We start from the raw sequence: 16,693 nt of genomic DNA on the forward strand, positions 1-16,693 counted from the left end.
TAGATGTAAAGCTGCTAGTCTGTCCCCACCCCTGACAAGTAGATGCATTCAACTTTAGAAAAAGTTTTATTTAAAAAGAGCACTGTGCACCAAAATAAGCAATTATGCATATATAATCAGGCTTTGGTTTGCCAGGCAGTCTTTCCTCATGCCTGGGGCTGAAGATAAGTTTGGGAGGGAGCGTTCTAGTTAAGGGAACACATTCACCTTGGCATCGATGGGACCCCATGCTGCAGTCAGTCTGCCTAGCGTGGCTTCTCCTCAAGAGTCAGGATGAATTCAAATTCCTCTGGGTGAAGCAGTAAGGGGGGGGGGGGAAGGAAAGTCAAAACAACTTGCCAGTGACTGAACAAGGGCTCTCTCAAATCAGGAAGGAGTCACATCAATAATCCCAATGTTAAGAAAATGTTCTTACCTTTTGTCAGGGGCTGGATGGAGAGCCTATGCCTGGAGAAGAGCAGCATGTTCTTTAGCGGACCGCCCGACTCTTTGTGTTCCTGGTGGTGAGCCTTGAGCTCAGACAGGGCAATGAAGCGTTTAGTCATCCGTACAAACTGGACATCCACCTGGGGCAGGGGTAGAGATATGGGCAGTGAGGGAGTGAAGAAAGAAAATGGAGAACACCCCTTAAGCTTAGACTTAATCTTCTCCTCATGTGGAGTTTGAGATAACCCTCCCCTACAGTTTCCTACGCTTTTAGACTGGATGTTCTTTCTAATGTAGATTTTAGGGGTCAGCAGTGTTTTAGGGCAGTGCCAAAATTACCCACAACCTCAACCTGACAGATGCTTGTGTGCTTGGGATAGGCAGTGGGGGAGGTATAAGTGGCCTAATCCTTGTTACAGCAGGGCCCTTCTCTGCCACCTGCCCCAAGGCACGCATGCATGCTGCACTCTGGGACCTATGTCAGGGGGTGCCTACCCCTACTGTAGACCATTTAATCTGCTTCCTCCTACTGTACTCTGCAGCATGGAGGCTGTATCTATTTTGTTTTCAGGCACCAGGGTTTACCAGCCAGTTTCCAGATAAGGCTGTGAACTTCAAGAGACCAATCCTGGCCTCCTTTAGGATGGGGTGCAAAGCACAGCAGAACAGGAAACAACTGGACTGAGTTCTCATAGGAGAAAGGTGATGCAAGTCTGCACCAGAGCTCTGACACAGCAGAGACCACTGTGCTTTCCCTGGCATTCAAAACCAGCAGTGTGTCACCAAGTACAGCGCATAATTACCATGGACCATTTGGGTTTCTCTTTGCTGCTGGACGAATCGTAGTGAGGATCCTTCTCGTCAAATTGAGTGTGGTCAGGGTAAAACTCTTTCACAATCTAGAATGAATGGCCAACAATAAGTATGACAAGGCTATAAGCTGATGCCCTTTCTGCCACAATAGGGAGGAAGGACCAATAAAAAGCCCTTCTTTACCTCTCCCTTATCTGCTTCTAAAGTCCCAGTAACCTGGAACATAGATCTATTTCCACATGGGTAAACTAAGCAAGAGGTTTAAAGATTCTGCTTAAGGAAGCACACTGAACTGAGCCTAGAACTCTGCTTTATGGATTTCACCGAGAAGTGTGCGTTGCAAAAGCGCATCTGAAGAAATGAAGGACCAGGGCTCAGGGATTCTAGTACCCTGCTTCCTCTCCTGATTAGTGTGCTCACTATGGAGTTAGATGGATTCTGACCTGGCTACAAATGCTGCACAATAGCACCAGCAGAATTTCTCTCTCTCTGCTGTGAGAAGACGTAAGGCTTGGCTATGAACTGATGATGCCTAGGCTTGTCACATCTCCAGTTAGGCTATTTTAACACTGTGACAGGATTAGGTCTAACAGGCTGGCATTTCCATTAGTTCAGCAGCGATTTTTTTTTCCTTCATGGATGGGATTGGAAAGAGGTTCTTACCTTGGTAATTCCAACAATCCCAGGGTCTTTGCAGTTGCTGTGATAGAAAAATGCTTCTTGCCCAAGTTTCATATCCCTCATGAAATTCCGTGCCTGCCAGAGTTAAACAAGAGATCACAGTATCTTATAGCATCCTACACAGGTTACCAGGAACTGTCCCCATTAACTACTGAATGAAACAGGAAGAATAGAACTACTGGGAGTTATGGCAGGGGCCACTCATGCTTCAGTTGCTCATCCAAACTTTCCTAAAAGAGCCAACATGTTTTTTAAACCTGAACTTGGAGTATGAAGCAACAACAAAATATCTACTAAAAGAGCAACATCATGTTAACTTGGTGGGGAGGGGAAATCTGTTGGACAGAGCTCTGAAGATGCTTGTCATGGTACAGGCAGCCAAGCAAACCGGGCAGAGACGAGGCACTGAAATCATGTGGGCTGGGACTTGGCATGCAAAATCTAAAAGGAAGGGCAGGGCAGGGTTGCCGTTTTAGTCGTACTGTAAACTTGTTTCTGAGACCAGACTAAGGGCAGGGAGGGGGCAGAAGAGGAAGAAGTTGGGCAGTCTGTCAGAGCCTGGATGTGCTTGACAGTAGAAGTTTTTAAGGCCATTAGCTGCATACATTCTTCCCAGAGTGCAGCAGCAGCCGCCGACAACTGACAGTGTACACAGCAGGGAACGCTTCTGGCACAACAGGTGGTTGGGGGAACAAATCATCCTTCAGAAATAAATTTCTTGTGTTCTTGTTTCTAAAGTAATATATTAGGTGACATGGTATTTACAAGCTGGGCCACATCTGGCACTTAATCATCACTCTTTACCTGGTAATTCCTGATCCCGTCCCAGCATGCTGTCTGGTTGGGTTCAGCCTTTAAGTCTTCGATGCTAAACTGTCCAACAAAATTAAGATGCACATTAGCTTCAACTGTTTGGTTTTAATGAGCAAGAGCCTTTCCTATTGTCTATATATTCCCCACTTTCCTAGCGCATCTCATCATGGTGTTTGCTTCCCAAAGCATTTTGTTCCACTCATGGCTTACAGAAGGAATGCTTTGGCAGTCTTGGGGACTGAAGCAGGAGTGGGGCTATTGTACCGTTTCTGCTAGCCCCGCAGTTAATCTTTCATGGATTCTAGGGGTGGGAAAGAGGCTCTTGCCCTGCATTTCAGCAATCCCAGCCTCTCTGCAGTTACTGTGATAGGAAAAAAGGCCTTTTGTTCAATCTTCAGATGTAATCTGACATTAAGCTTTTAACCTGCAGTAACAGGGATTCTAACTGGTTCAAGCTTATGCCTTTACTCTTATGAGGTACACACACAAAGTTAAATGCACACTGAACTTTGTGGCATTGTTCCCAGAAAGAATGGTATTTCTGAGCGGCTAAATGTTGAGAAGTGGGGAAGAAATGAAGCAATTTTGTTGTTGCAAATGAAGCCTGAAACCTTTGATCCCACAGTCCATACAGTTCAGGTGCTGGCCCTCTGTTTAGCAGCTTTCACTCCTCTCCCAGCACCCTCTACCTCCTGCCCAAGCAAGCCTGGTGACTGTAAGTACTTACTTTCACATCTGCTCCTTTCTCGAACCTGCTCTCCGGCTCTGATTTCAGAAGCCAGTGGCTGTATGTTTGCTTGCTTCCCTGTCCACCAGAGCTGGCCTCCTTCTTGACAACCTTTCCTGAGCTTTTCTCTGCTGGTTTTGAACTCTCCATTGCAGACTCCTCATGACTTTCATGTTTAGCTTGCTTAGTCTCAGGCTTCTTTTTATCTTTTAAAAGAAAGAAATCAGAGAAATACATGTAGAACACATATTTTCTTTCTAATTTGGCAATGTCTGTAATCACTTGATTTACGTCCATGTAAGTCTGATACTTGATGTTACCTGAACAGAGTAGGAGAATGTGGGGGGGAGTTCAAGACTCTAACTTTGGCTGACAAAAAGCACATAGGCTTGTAAGGTCCAATGTTTCTGGTATGTGTACAAAAGCAAGAAACAAAGCTTGCTCCCGCCCCCCCCCCCCGACAGGAGTAATCTAATAATTGCCCAAAATGTTCTCATATTGTGGGAAAGCCAAGATAAGGATTAGCTTCCTCAAAATCACAGCAAAATGCAGCAGAATCTACATTTAAGAGCTGGGAAACTAACTGCCGGGCACCAAATTGAGCAAGTCAGCTGGCAAGTGAACAGAACCAGCCTCTGCCTCAAATTTTAATGATTTGTTTTGCAGCAATGCCTAGACACCACAGAGATATGTCCCATTGTGCAAGACCCTTGCTGATAAATCCTGCCGTATGCATCTACAACAGGGCCGCGCAATTAATTTTGGGCTGAGGGCCGCTTACTGAGTTTTGGCAAGCCCTTGAGGGCTGCATGACAGGCAGCCCAGGGCAGATTAATATTAAGTTTTCTAAATTTTTTAGGGGCCCCACAGGCAGGGTGGCCTGGCAGGCTGTATCCGGACCCTGGGCCGCATTTTGCCCACCCCGATCTACAATCTAAACTCTGAGTGGCACAGCCCGGGATGCAAAAGGGCACATGGATTAGAGCTAAGTGAAGAGACCTGTGCACAGTCTAAGAGCAGACGCGAATACAGGCCGTCCTTGATTTACAAGGTTTCGCACTTACAACGTTTATAAAATTGACACCCTGTTTCAACTTTACAATGCTAGATCTGATGCGATGCCTCGCCAGCGAACAAGTTCAAGACTCCAGAAAAACCTGCAGCCATCAAGAGCCCTTCAAGAAGTCCAGCCAAGTCACCTCAAAGAAGTCCTTCCAAATCAGTGTGATTGCTATTTACAGTATAAGTACATTAATGTAGCTATATTACCTGTCTATAATTGATTCAGTACAAACTTTTTGGTTATTTTTTGGGAAAATATGGTATTGGGCCTTGATTCTGGAACCAATCAAGCCCCAGCTGGTTCAGGAACCCTCATTTATCACATTGCTTCCTATGGCAAAATCAGTTCTCAGTTACAATGTTTCAACTCAATTGTGTCGCAAGTTCAAGGACTGCCTGTATACCATTCTGGTGTCCAGTCCTCTCATCCAAAACCACGTTCCCTAACCACAAACTGCAAGGCAAATATACAACTGTATACGGCAGCCTGGACAGCTGCTGGTGCAATTGCAATCCATGACTGTCGCTAGAAATGAGACCCAAGAAGTGAAAATTTTGGAACCATTTACTCGTGGTTCCAAAACAATCCCTTATTAGACCAACTGGGAAAAGAAACATGAGAAATTGCACACAAAAAGAGTTATCATTTTCTGCAAGCTTTCAGGCTAGACAGATATTTGCACTCTCTCAATTAGGATCATTTTGGGGCCTGGATTTTGGCATTTCTTTTTACGCATCCCACGTGCACCCTGGACCCATTGCCGACTGGCGCACAGACCTTCAGTCGCTGCTTGGCTTCGCTTCCTGCTTGGCCAGGGCATGTCTGGGCCCTGGGACGAGTCGCTTTCACGGATGAGAAGCGCCTACGGAGAGGGTGAGGCGTTAGCGGGGCAGCCTGACAGCCCCCCTTCCCTAGGGACGGTGCCAGTGTCACTTCCCTCCCCCCCGCCAAAAAAAAAAAAAACCTCAACCCATTTTAATTTATATATATTAAACAGGGATCCTGCAACTTGCGGCTCTTGTGCATCCTACACCCGAGTTCAAGCCCACGCCCGGCCCCACCCTGCCCCTCCCCCGCCCTCGGGCACTGCTTCTCGGCTCTGGGCTCAAGGATGTCCCGAGCTTTTCCGGGCCCAGGAGGGCTCCCCTCCTGCAGCGGAACGGCCCCGAGAGGAGATCCAACCCCGGCCCCGGCCCCGGCCCCGGCCCCGGCCCCGGCCCCGCTCACCGCGCCTTTCCCCTGCCGCTCCCGGAGCAGGGCCTCGTTCCCGCCAATTACAGTCGGCGGGAAAAAAAAAACTGCCACCAGTCCCTTTAAGACCTGCCCCCCTTTCCCTCGCAGCCAATGGGGAGCGGTGCTTCGGCGCGGCCCGCTGGGAGCTGTGGTCTTTCCCCGCTTCCCTGCCTCACTTTCCCGGCGTGCCTCGCTCACCATGGCGTGAAGGGGCGCGGCACGCGCGGGCCCCTGGGAGCTGTAGTCTTTCCTCCCTCCTTCCCGGCATGCCGCGCGCGTCATGGCGTGGAGCGGGCGCTGCGCGGCAGCCGCGCTGCGCGGGGCCCGAGCCTGGGGCAGGTGGCAGGCGCTGGGCCGCCGCGGGGCTGCCTCCTGCATCGACCGTAAGGCTCCGAGAGCGGGGCTGGGGCTGGGGCTGGGCCGCCCTTGGGAGCGGGTTGAGCTTTATCGCGCGTTGCCCTTGCACGTGTGTCTGGGCTGAGTTTAACGTGCGTTGTGCGGTGGAGGGACGTGGGAGCTCTGGCAAGCAGCAGCTCGCTCCTCTCCTTACCGTCGTGGGGAAAGAATCGCGGTGGCTTTCGCGGGCACCATCTGCACTGCCCTGGGTCTGGGGGTCTGTTGCCTCCGCACCGGCGCTTTGTTACAAAACGTGACTTTGTTCTTTATTCCTCGGACGCCGGTTGTCGCACGAGACCCGGTGCTGGGGACGTCCAGCCCCGGTTTAGGCTCCACTCCGTTCACCTTGTAAGAAAGGCCTCTCCTCCCTGAGCAGCAGGTGGATTATAAGAGTCCGAACCCTTTCGCTGTGCCTGGGGAAGGGTGTTTGCGCCTGAACGAACTTTTTTTCCCCCAATGGTTGGGTTGGTCTAATAAAAGATATAGCACGTACCCAAAAAAAACCTTTTGCTTGCCTGTGTCCTGCGATGAACACAGCTACAGCCAAGAACCTTCCTTCCCACGGCGCTCGGCAAACTGAAGTCAGGAGTGTTTTACCCTGCGCTGAAATGAACCCGCTCTTGGGATGAAACACGGCGGGCGGGTGGTGTTCAATGCTGCGCCACCCTTCGGCGCAGGAGTGATGCAGTCTCCTGTCTCGCTGCACGTGAACGAGGCATTTGGAGAAGCAGAATGTCAGTGTTGTCTTGGGGCCAGGATGCAAGAGCTCAGGCTTCTGCTTTTGCAGGTTATCTGGGAGTTGCTTTTGCTGCTGCTTGTGTTTTAAGAGATTCACGTACTGGAAACACTTTAGAGCTACTGCAAGCCTACAGCCCTTGTATAGGGCTCGGCAAGCTTGTAGTAACACACCTGTATTGCAGAGCTGCTCTCCAGCAGAAGTGGGGAAATCAGGAGGTTTTGTTTCTGAAAGGGGCAGGAAACAACCGAAAACGAAACAGTAGGCAGGGTGCTGCTGAGTGTTCCCTCTAACCTGTGCAAAGTGCGCTCTGCGCGGTCGCGCTCATGCCGTGCTGCCAGGAGCACCTGCGCGGCCGTGCATGCTGTGCAGCTCAGAGGGAGCGCTGGTGCTTCTCTGCATGGTGAAATGCTAAAAAAGGTTTGAATCTCCTTTTTAGTTCTACATTGTAGCTCCCGATCAGCGACCACAGTCTTCTAATGATCCTACTACAGCTACTCCTCACTTAATGTTATAGTTACTTTCTTGAAAAATGCGACTTCAAGCAAAACGGTGTTAAGCGAATTCAATTACATTGCAACAGTTATGTACTGGCGGGCGGCAGCCAAACGACGTTCTAACCGAACATTGCACGACTTTGAGTATGTTCTCTAATAGATCAGGGATGTAATAACAAAACGTTAACCCGGACGACGTTAAGTGAGGAGTACCTGTACGAGCTCTGTGTCTGTATCAGCATGCTGGGGTATTTGTTCTGCACTGATGTATTGGCAGAGAAAATGCCTAGCGGAGGCTTGCAAGGCTCCAGGTTCATTTGGATACTGGGGCCAAAGAGATCTGGCTTAGGAGAGAGAGATGCAATAACGTTTCGGATTTGCTGTGGGTATGAAGCAAGTGAAACTTTTGCAGCTTTCCCTGAAATGTTGTCTCATCTGCTCTTCCAGCATCCGCAGGTCTGACTGAGGAGCAGAAGGAGTTCCAAAAAGTGGCCTTTGATTTTGCTGCCAAAGAGATGGCCCCTCACATGGCCGAATGGGATGAGAAGGTGAGAGCGCAGCCTAGCTGCCAGCCGCAAAGCAGATGCTTTTTTTGCCCAGTGGCCCCTGCTTCCTTCAGAGCTCATTTTGTCTGCTTTAAATTTAAAGGGCTCATCATTCCTTTTTTAGTATCTTGTTGCTGCCTTAGCCCTCTTCCCTTCTTGCTTAGCACGGCAGTTGCAGCTTACAACGGCTTGTTTGCCTGAGAAAGTGCTGCTGAGGGCAGCTGGGTGGGGTTGCTGGCAGGAGATACTGGTTGGTCTAAAATGGTGCTTTTGATCCCTCCGCAAGAGAAGAGAGTAGCTATCTACTTGCCCATCCAGCCAAGTATGCCTTTAAACAGTGAAAGATTAGAATCAGGTTGGTTTTTCCCCAAAGCTGATCTCCTGTTTCTCTCTTTCCTGTCCCCAATAGGAAGTCCTCTGTTGTCACGCCTCTCTTCTGCATCCCTATAGGAAATATTCCCAGTGGAGACGCTGCGGAAGGCAGCCCAGCTTGGGTTTGGTGGGATCTATGTGAAACCAGATGTGGGTGGCTCTGGACTGTCACGACTCGACACTTCCATCATCTTTGAGGCTTTGTCGACAGGATGTACCAGTACCACGGCCTACATAAGCATCCACAAGTGAGTGCACATCTGCATGGGAGGGGTGGCTTGGCTTCTGGGGACAGTGTGGGTGCCTGGCGCTCAAATCTATAACATTCAGGAGTGCTACTCATGTAGCATAAGGACCCTGCATGGACAAGGAGCCGTAGCTATTGATTAGCAATTGGACTGAAGCCCCAGGATGCCAGGCAGAATAATGCCCATTCACGTGGAAGCCATGTTAGCTTGCTGGTGTGGGAAGAGGGTTAAAAGCTGCAAACTTCTTGGTTCTGTTCCTGTCACTGCCACTGACTTGCCATACGGCCAAGGACAATTCCTTTTAACTGTATGCATCCCGGTGATCCCACCTCTACAGCCATTTCTTGCTTTGGTTGTGTGGTGATGGTGCCCCAAAGACTCTGTTCCTATAAGGCTGCCCCCCCTGCCCTGCACTAGATGGCATAATATGGGCTCTGCCTCCCTCTTGGCAGTGTTTTTTCTGTGGAAGTGAGATCTTTGAAAAGATGAGTGAGATTGGAAGTTCTTTTGGTGCAGAGTCCTGGTCCCTGACTGGCTTCTAGGTGGTACTGCAATACAAACAATCAAGAATTCCCCTACTTCTGTTCGTGGGTGCTCTGGCAAACGGAGGAGTGATGAGTTGCTGAAAGTCGCACGTTGAGTTGGTGGCAGTTGAGAATAGATTCCAGATCTCCTGACTCCTAGTCCTGTGCTTGGCGTTTGTGATTCCCGGGAGTTTGAGCCAAGCCATGTGGCATGTGGCAGCTTTGCTCCATTTCAGTGTATGGCAAGGCTGGCTCTTAGATTTGGTTAGCTGAACTCCAGCAGAGCCTGAAAAGCAGAGCCCAGACAAGTCAGCTTTCAAACCTTGCTGCTGTCAGCTGTAGGTTGAGAGCAGGAAGAACCTAGTGCTAGCTTTAGATTGCAGCACCCATGGCTGAGATGGATGTAATCAACCTTCATTCTGGGCCTGCGCTTGCATGCATCTTAATCCCATTTCCTTTCTCCTGGTACAGCATGTGCGCTTGGATGATTGATACGTTTGGGAGCGAGGAGCAGAGACACAAGTTCTGCCCGTCACTCTGTAGCATGCAGAAACTTGCTTCTTACTGCCTGACTGAGCCAGGTGAGCTTCACATATGAAGAATCCCCTCATGTTCATGTCTTGTTGCCCAGTGAGGTGCAATGTACTGCTTCTAGTTACAGAAATGCCAGGGAATTGGAAGTGAAGTGTTCAGTATCCCACTGGCCTGAGTAATCAAGAGCTTATGCTTTGAGGTATAAGTGTAGCAAGGGCTGATGCCACAATGTGGTGCATCTCTGTGTGGTGGAAAGGTTTGCTGAGGCACCAGAGGTCAAAACAGCACATCAGTAGGAGGACACAGAGGGATTTGTAGGGTATGTAAATGAGCTGGAATGGCCCCTGTTGTTCACCCTGCAACTCCTTCTGCGGCTGGGGGGAGAGACAGCTAATTCCAGGGTAACTGACCAATCTCCATCCAGGGCATTTGGATGTGTCATTTCATGCAGGTCTTGACAGGTTGTGGGCAATCAGGATCCCATGTAGACTGGAAGAGAGACTAGTTCATCAGCTTGTGATGGTTTGACTGGGATATGTTCAGCTATGGGGTAAAAGGGCTCAGCTTCTACTGAGGTCAGTAGGAATTAGTCTTGTATTCCAGGCACGGCTTTGGCCCTAGAATATGTCTCATGGTTCAGAGCTTGTTGAGTGAAGTGCTGTTCTGTCATCTCATTAATTCCTTTCTCTTCCCACAAACAGGAAGCGGAAGTGATGCAGCTTCCTTGCTAACGTCGGCCAGGAGGAAAGGTGACGCCTATGTCCTTAATGGTTCCAAGGTAGCAGATTTTTTCTTGGAAGCTCCCTGGACTCCATGCTTCGCTAAGAGAGACTTTGCTTGGCTGCCTCTGTCCCCCTCCCCACCTTCGTCTTGTCCCGTCCCTTGACACAGATCCCTTTAGGTCACATCTATAGTGATTCCCCAGGACAGGATTGTTCTGTGTGTTGTATGATCTGGGGATTAAGATAGCCCTTACGGTTCCTTTCCAATGAGGTTTCTACCCCTTTTCTTGAGCGAGCCATTCCGCAGCCCAGTTCTTGCTGTTGAGAAGCTCTCACTGTTGTTCAGCCTGAGATTTCCTTTGCTGAACTTCCTCCTGTTAGTCCTTGTGCCCTGATGCTCCCAGACCAGTCCCTCTCCCTGGAATTTCCACACCCTAGCTCCCAGGAAGCGGACACAACTATCACGTTCAGCTCCAATCGGCTGTCCAGCTCCTAGGTTCATCCCGCATCACTCAGGCCGCTTCTCCTGCCTCATGTCCTTTCCTTTGTCTTCTTGCCATTCCTCCACTTGATTCCCTCACCCTTGTCTCAGCTTCTCCTCTTTGTTCTGGGATTATCTTGCAAGAGGATTGATGTGCCCCACATACTTGATACCAGTTATGATTCCGTCCTCCATCCAAGAGCGATGCAAGCTGTGGTTTGGGGCACTGGTTCCTGCATGTTAATGCAGTCTCTTATTTCACATGTCCTTCACCAGGCCTTCATCAGTGGGGGCGGTGACACAGATGTTTATGTGGTCATGTGTCGTACAGGAGGGCCAGGCCCCAAGGGCATCTCCTGCCTGGTGCTGGAAAAGGGAACTCCAGGGCTCAGCTTTGGCAAGAAGGAGAGGAAGGTGAGAGACTTGTGACATTGTGTGGAGTAGGGGAGGACAGAGGCAGACCAAACTGGAATAGGCCACCCCAGATCCTCTCCTGGATCAAATCATAGCTCCAGTCCCCTGCTGAAAGCTCCTGTTCACAAGTTGGGCTATTTGACCCCTTCAGCAGCACTTCTCAAGCTCAGACCTGATGAGAGTGATCAGCTAGGCTGATAGGAGTGGAAACAGTCTGGTGCTTTGCAAAGCACTGAACTCCCAACCTGAGTGTGACTTGACTGTGTTTCTCTGGAGGTGCAAATCTGATGCACAGAGACTGAGCCACCTAAATTGTAATACACACTGCTGTCAAAATCCAGCTGATGGGAGCAGTGCATGTGTAGACCTATAGTTCAGAAAGGCTTGGATGGATGCGTATCAGGCTTTCCAACTAGCTGGCCGTGGGACTAGGTTTTATGCCTCTTAGTGCTCTGATGCCCCTCAGGTGGTCCATGTTCCCTTCAGACCGTGTGTGAGTTGTCCCTGTCTCTCCCAGGTGGGCTGGAACTCCCAGCCAACTCGGGCGGTGATCTTCGAGGACTGTGCTGTTCCTGTGGCCAATCGGCTGGGAGCTGAGGGACAGGGCTTCGGCATTGCCATGAAGGGACTGAATGGCGGAAGGATAAACATTGGTAAGATCGGTGTTTGAGAGCAAGCCATATCTGCCATTAAGCTGTTCCAGTGGCTGTAACATAATATTCACATTGTGCCCCTGCCAGCTTCTTGTTCTCTAGGAGCTGCTCATGCCTCTGTCGTCTTGGCCCAAGAGCATCTCACAGTCCGCAAGCAGTTTGGGGAACCGCTGGCCAGCAATCAGGTGACTTCACAGAGCCCTCTTTCCAGTTTTGTCCCCCTCCTGCTATCATGCGTACAAGCGACCAGAATGTCCACATCTGGCTTATGGTGCCTCCTGCAAGGAGGTGTTGGGAACTGAAATACCTGAGAGCTTTCTTTAGTGCTAATGCTCTTGTACCCTCTCCTGTAGTGCCTCTTGTTGATAGAGGTTTAGATGGCAAGGGGGGTGGAGGAATGGTTCTCAAAACACATGGCAGGCAGAAAAACCTTATTGAAGAACTTTTATAATCAGAGACAGATGGATAGTAAGAGACGAATGGAGTTAGAGGGGACTGAGGCATTGACACCGTCTCAGAGTGAGATTTGAGCTTCGTGTCCAGGGGAGGCCTTTCCAGAAAGCACCGGGGAAATAAAAACAAAGACAGCGGCCCTGTCAAAGTCAGAGATGGGGAGGCATCAGAAGCTAAGGCTTGGCCTGAAGGAGACTGGGGACAGGACTGGTCACTACCTGGGGTTTCAAACTAGGACCCCACAGAATTGAGGGCTTAACCTGGCCTGCACCTGTCTGCATCTCTCCTGGCAGTACCTCCAGTTCAGACTGGCCGAGATGGCAACGCGTCTGGTGGCAGCACGCCTCATGGTACGAAATGCAGCACAAGCACTACAGGAGGGGCGGGAGGACGCCGTTGCCCTCTGCTCCATGGCCAAACTCTTTGCCACCGATGAGTGCTTTGCGGTAAATTCTCTAGTTTTGCTCTTAAGTGTCATGGCTGGAAGTTCAGAGGCTCTTGTAGGATTGATGCTGCTTGGGATGTCAGAAAGTTGCTCAAGGCTGCAGGGTTCCAGCTCAGAGCACAAGGTCTCAGGTCAGACTCCTGGACCCCTTGCAGGCTGGATTCGTGGCCCCATCTAGGATCCCTTGGCCCTGCCCTTGTCCCAGTGCCTTCTGCACTTTCCAGGGGGCCAGAAGCCAAGATACAATTATGTGTCAGGAGGTAAAACATGTATACAGCAGGGGCTTTGCCACATGCTGTTAGTTCTGGTTTAACAAGTGTCACCAGGAATGGGGCATGCACAACACGCTGCCAGTTCACTAAAAGGAAACAATTCTTATTCGTGGATTTTCTTGGCTTAGTCACATCTGGGACTTCTTACAATATCTTGCTGTCAGACTATTGGATTCTTGCTGTCCTTCCAGCGTATCTTATACCTAGGATTATATATGCTGGAACAAACTGGTCTTCTAGATGGATACCAAGCCCCTGAAGAGATCTTTTATCCTGACTGGCCACTAGATGGTGATCTGGCACTTTAAATTTGCATCTATACTCAGTAGAAATGAAAAAGTAACTACGTTGGCCAAGTGCATCCTCAGCACTCTGATACTGCAGCATCCACTTTAAAACAGCACTGTTAGCTTAAAATAGCACACTGGGGAAAATGGCACAAGTTTTATGCATTTAGTGGTTAGAGCAGGAGAGGCCAGGATTTGTGGCTCCTGGATGCCATGTCCAGCTCTGCCAAGGCTGACAGGATTTGAATCCAGTTTCCTGGGTTCTCATACCAGCTCTGCTACCCTGAGTGAGTCGCACCATCATTTTGCATTTGGCACAGCAACTTTCTCTCCGCTGCAGATCTGTAACCAAGCCTTACAGATGCATGGGGGCTATGGCTACCTGAAAGACTATGCTGTGCAGCAGTTTCTGAGAGATATCAGAGTGCACCAGATCTTGGAAGGTGAGTTGGGATGCCACACACAAAACTGACCGCTGCCTGGTCCTAGTTGTTAGATCTTCCAGCTAGCAGGAAGATCCATAAAGGAGGTCTGAATCTGCTAGTCTACAGATCTTTCTAACATGATAAAAAAACATTAGAGTTGGAAGAGACCCACACATTTAGCTGTCCCATGTACAGAATTGCTCCCTGCAGTATATTTTCCAGTATCTTCTCTAAGTCTCCCTCTAAAAGGACTCAGTTGAAGAGGATTCATCCCCTCCGTGGGGAGATTATTTCACAACAGTCTCCCACCAGAGAAGGAGCTCTCCTGATATTCATGCTAATGGTGTCTTGGTTTAATTGTCTATCACGCCTACTGATGCCTGTTATAGTGCTGCCTCCTTAGTCTGTGGTGCTACCCATACTTCAGACATCTGAAGGTACCTGTAAGAATATTTCTCTGGGGCATCGCAGAGCCTGGCTATTGATATCAGCTCTTTAACGTTTCATCTTAAATCAGCCTCTTAATAGTTTGTTTCTCTTTGAACTCCCATCACCTGGCACTGGGGAGTCCAGCAGGGATGTTGTCCTGGCTGCCCTTGACTAAAGGGGACTTTGCAGCTCCCTTTTCCATGATGTGTTGCTGCTGCACGCGTAGTTGGTAAAGCAAAGAGTCTCAGAGTAGTTGTGGTTGGCGGTCAGCACCCTCAGAGCTTTGTAATGCCAGTGAGAGCTGGGAGAACTTAGCACCTCTCTGTGCCAGGCCTTTTAATAAGCAATCTGTTCCCAGGCACATGTATACTACATATGTCCTTGTGCCCACTAAATACCTAGAGCTTCACCATCCATGAAAAGTGTCTTTTTCAGAGGTTAGGCTGGTTTTCAGCAGGTTCTGCATGAGCCTGATAGAGATGCAGGACCATTGCTCTACTAGTTGATACTTCTGTTGTGGCTGCTTCCAGCAAGGACTCATTCCATGGATGGAGGGAGTTCTGGGTTAGATGCAAAAATCCTGTGGACTTTTGATGGGGATCAGTTTGGGGGCCTCATTTAAAATGATGTATTTTTCTCTGTGCCTTCATCCTCCTACAGGTACCAATGAGGTGATGAGGATGATTGTGGCCAGGAGTCTGTTACAAGAGTGAAGCCAGGAGCTGGTCTCTGGCCTCGGTGCACTCCATCGGCTGTAGCACTGTTGGTCTCTTCCCCACCCATAAACTCTTTTGGGAGTGCATCTGTGAGGATGTACCAGAAGAAGCTCTCTTGCTTATTTTCTGATCCCAAGCACAGCTGGATACAACCCACGTGGTGTCCCAGCTGCAGTCGGTGCCTGGCGGAGCTGCTGTTACTAGGCTGGTATAGAGGAGCCTGAAGATGCAGATCACAGACATGAATGCAAGTCTTTGTTCCCGTGTCCTGGTCATGGGCCTTTGCTGTTGCTCTGCTGCTGCTGATGGAAAGAGTAGCTGGGGCATGCAGGCCATTTCCATGCTAAGTCAGGATTAAATCATCCGGCTTGTCGTTTTGTGCACCCTAAGGCCAATGGGGAGGTGCAGCTCATTGCACAACCCTTCTTGGCGTTCGCTAAATGCTTCTGAATCAACAAAACATCCCACTGGAATTACAGGGGGGCAAAGAGTTGCCCTGTTGAACCCAGTGTCTTTCCATTCTGCAGCACAAAGGGGAGGTCAGCTGGGAAGCCTGCCTTACTTGAGGTTTTATGAAGGACAGCTGGCAGCTTGGATCCAGGGCAGCCAGCGGGGGACGCTTGGTGCTTACTGGAATCACTGCCTGGTGCTTGTTTAGAATCACAGCTCCTTACGCTTCTCCAAAACAGCGTTGCTTGGTGCTGCCAGCTCCTATTCGATACGCTCCCAGCTCAGGTGCATGGTGGCGGGGGGCGGGGGGTGAGCTGCAGGGCAGGGGCGCGGGTTACCAGGACAGCTGTGCAGCTGCAGTGCAGTGGAGCGTGGGGGACCAAGTTAAGACTTTGATTGTTTGCACTTTTCCTTGCACTTTTTTCTTCTTCCTGGCCTCGGAATCAATAAAGTGTGGACGTCCCATTGGAACGGGTCTTGCAGGCTCCATGCATTCACTGCGCTTTTCCTGTCCCGCCAGCAAAGCCCTTGCTGCTTGACGACAGTTTAAAACAGCGAGACCTGGACCTGAGTCCAGCAGGTATGCTGGTGAAGGCCCCTGCGGGGGGAAGGCTGCATCTCTCCACAGCCCCCCAGCAAGCGCTGCTGCCTGTGCCTTTTGCAGTCTCCAGTCTGCAAGCAGCACCCTGGGCTGAGCCTGGGGCCCAAGTCCTGCGCACAGCACAGGTTCCCATACATTCGGGTTTTCCCAGCTGTGTCGTCTTTTTCGATCCTTCAGTCTTGTTCCAGGGGGTTTTTGTTTTGTTTTAAATATGATCAGGTGTCTGGGGTTTGGGTCAACTCAAGTTTTCCCTGCACCTCCTGGCTGGCCCGAGGGAGGAGCTGCTGGCAGGGGGTGGTGATTGGAGGCAGGGTGCACAGAACTGGTCAGCGTGTGGCCAGGCAGGGGGGTGGGAGCAGCTGGATGCAGGTAGGTTTTGGGGGGTTGGATGGCCAGGGCTTGGGGACTGTCTGGAGTGGGGGGATGGTGGGTGCCTGCCAGCACTGGAGGCAGCTGCCCCAGTGCAGGGGCTGCCCCTCTGGCTGAGGAAGGGGCAGGGCAGTGGGGAGACACCGCAGGGGTGGGGGGGACTGGGCGGGGTTGCAGGTTGGAAGTGAGGCGGTGCAGGGTGCTGTGGGTTGGGGGCGGGGGGTTGCAGGTCAGGTAGGAGGGGGGCTGCAGTGTGGGCGTGACGGGCCCTGGGGGGCTGTGTCTTGGGGATGGGGGGCAGGAGGCAGGCACCGGCATGTCACCGCTCCCCCCGCACGTTTCCTTTCCCTCGGGGGGAGGCGTGGGGG

General features: G+C 50.5%; 2 protein-coding genes across 3 annotated transcripts; one reads left to right on the top strand and one right to left on the bottom strand.

The window, feature by feature from the left end:
• Positions 1–47: 47 nt before the first annotated feature.
• On the bottom strand, positions 48–5,851 carry THYN1 (thymocyte nuclear protein 1). The gene is made up of 8 exons (XM_090027857.1): positions 5,751–5,851; positions 5,301–5,385; positions 3,461–3,666; positions 2,725–2,793; positions 1,903–1,995; positions 1,230–1,325; positions 416–566; positions 48–289 (listed from the first exon to the last, which is right to left on the bottom strand). The coding sequence occupies exons 2-8, from the start codon at positions 5,341–5,343 to the stop codon at positions 246–248; spliced, it is 702 nt and encodes a 233-aa protein (XP_089883983.1). The 5' UTR covers positions 5,344–5,385; positions 5,751–5,851; the 3' UTR covers positions 48–245.
• Positions 5,852–6,019: 168 nt separating this feature from the next.
• On the top strand, positions 6,020–15,824 carry ACAD8 (acyl-CoA dehydrogenase family member 8). 2 transcript variants are annotated; one of them, XM_090027792.1, is made up of 11 exons: positions 6,020–6,139; positions 7,833–7,933; positions 8,381–8,550; positions 9,546–9,655; positions 10,310–10,386; positions 11,088–11,225; positions 11,743–11,878; positions 11,966–12,063; positions 12,625–12,777; positions 13,676–13,778; positions 14,850–15,824. In XM_090027792.1, the coding sequence occupies exons 1-11, from the start codon at positions 6,037–6,039 to the stop codon at positions 14,900–14,902; spliced, it is 1,242 nt and encodes a 413-aa protein (XP_089883918.1). In that variant the 5' UTR covers positions 6,020–6,036; the 3' UTR covers positions 14,903–15,824. The 2 variants fall into 2 exon arrangements, with proteins under 2 accessions (XP_089883918.1, XP_089883919.1); XM_090027793.1 differs by lacking the exon at positions 13,676–13,778.
• Positions 15,825–16,693: the final 869 nt, after the last annotated feature.

This window comes from Crocodylus siamensis, chromosome 14 (genome assembly GCF_052110815.1).
Source record: "Crocodylus siamensis isolate JL-2025a chromosome 14, ASM5211081v1, whole genome shotgun sequence".
Lineage (NCBI taxonomy): Eukaryota > Metazoa > Chordata > Crocodylia > Crocodylidae > Crocodylus > Crocodylus siamensis.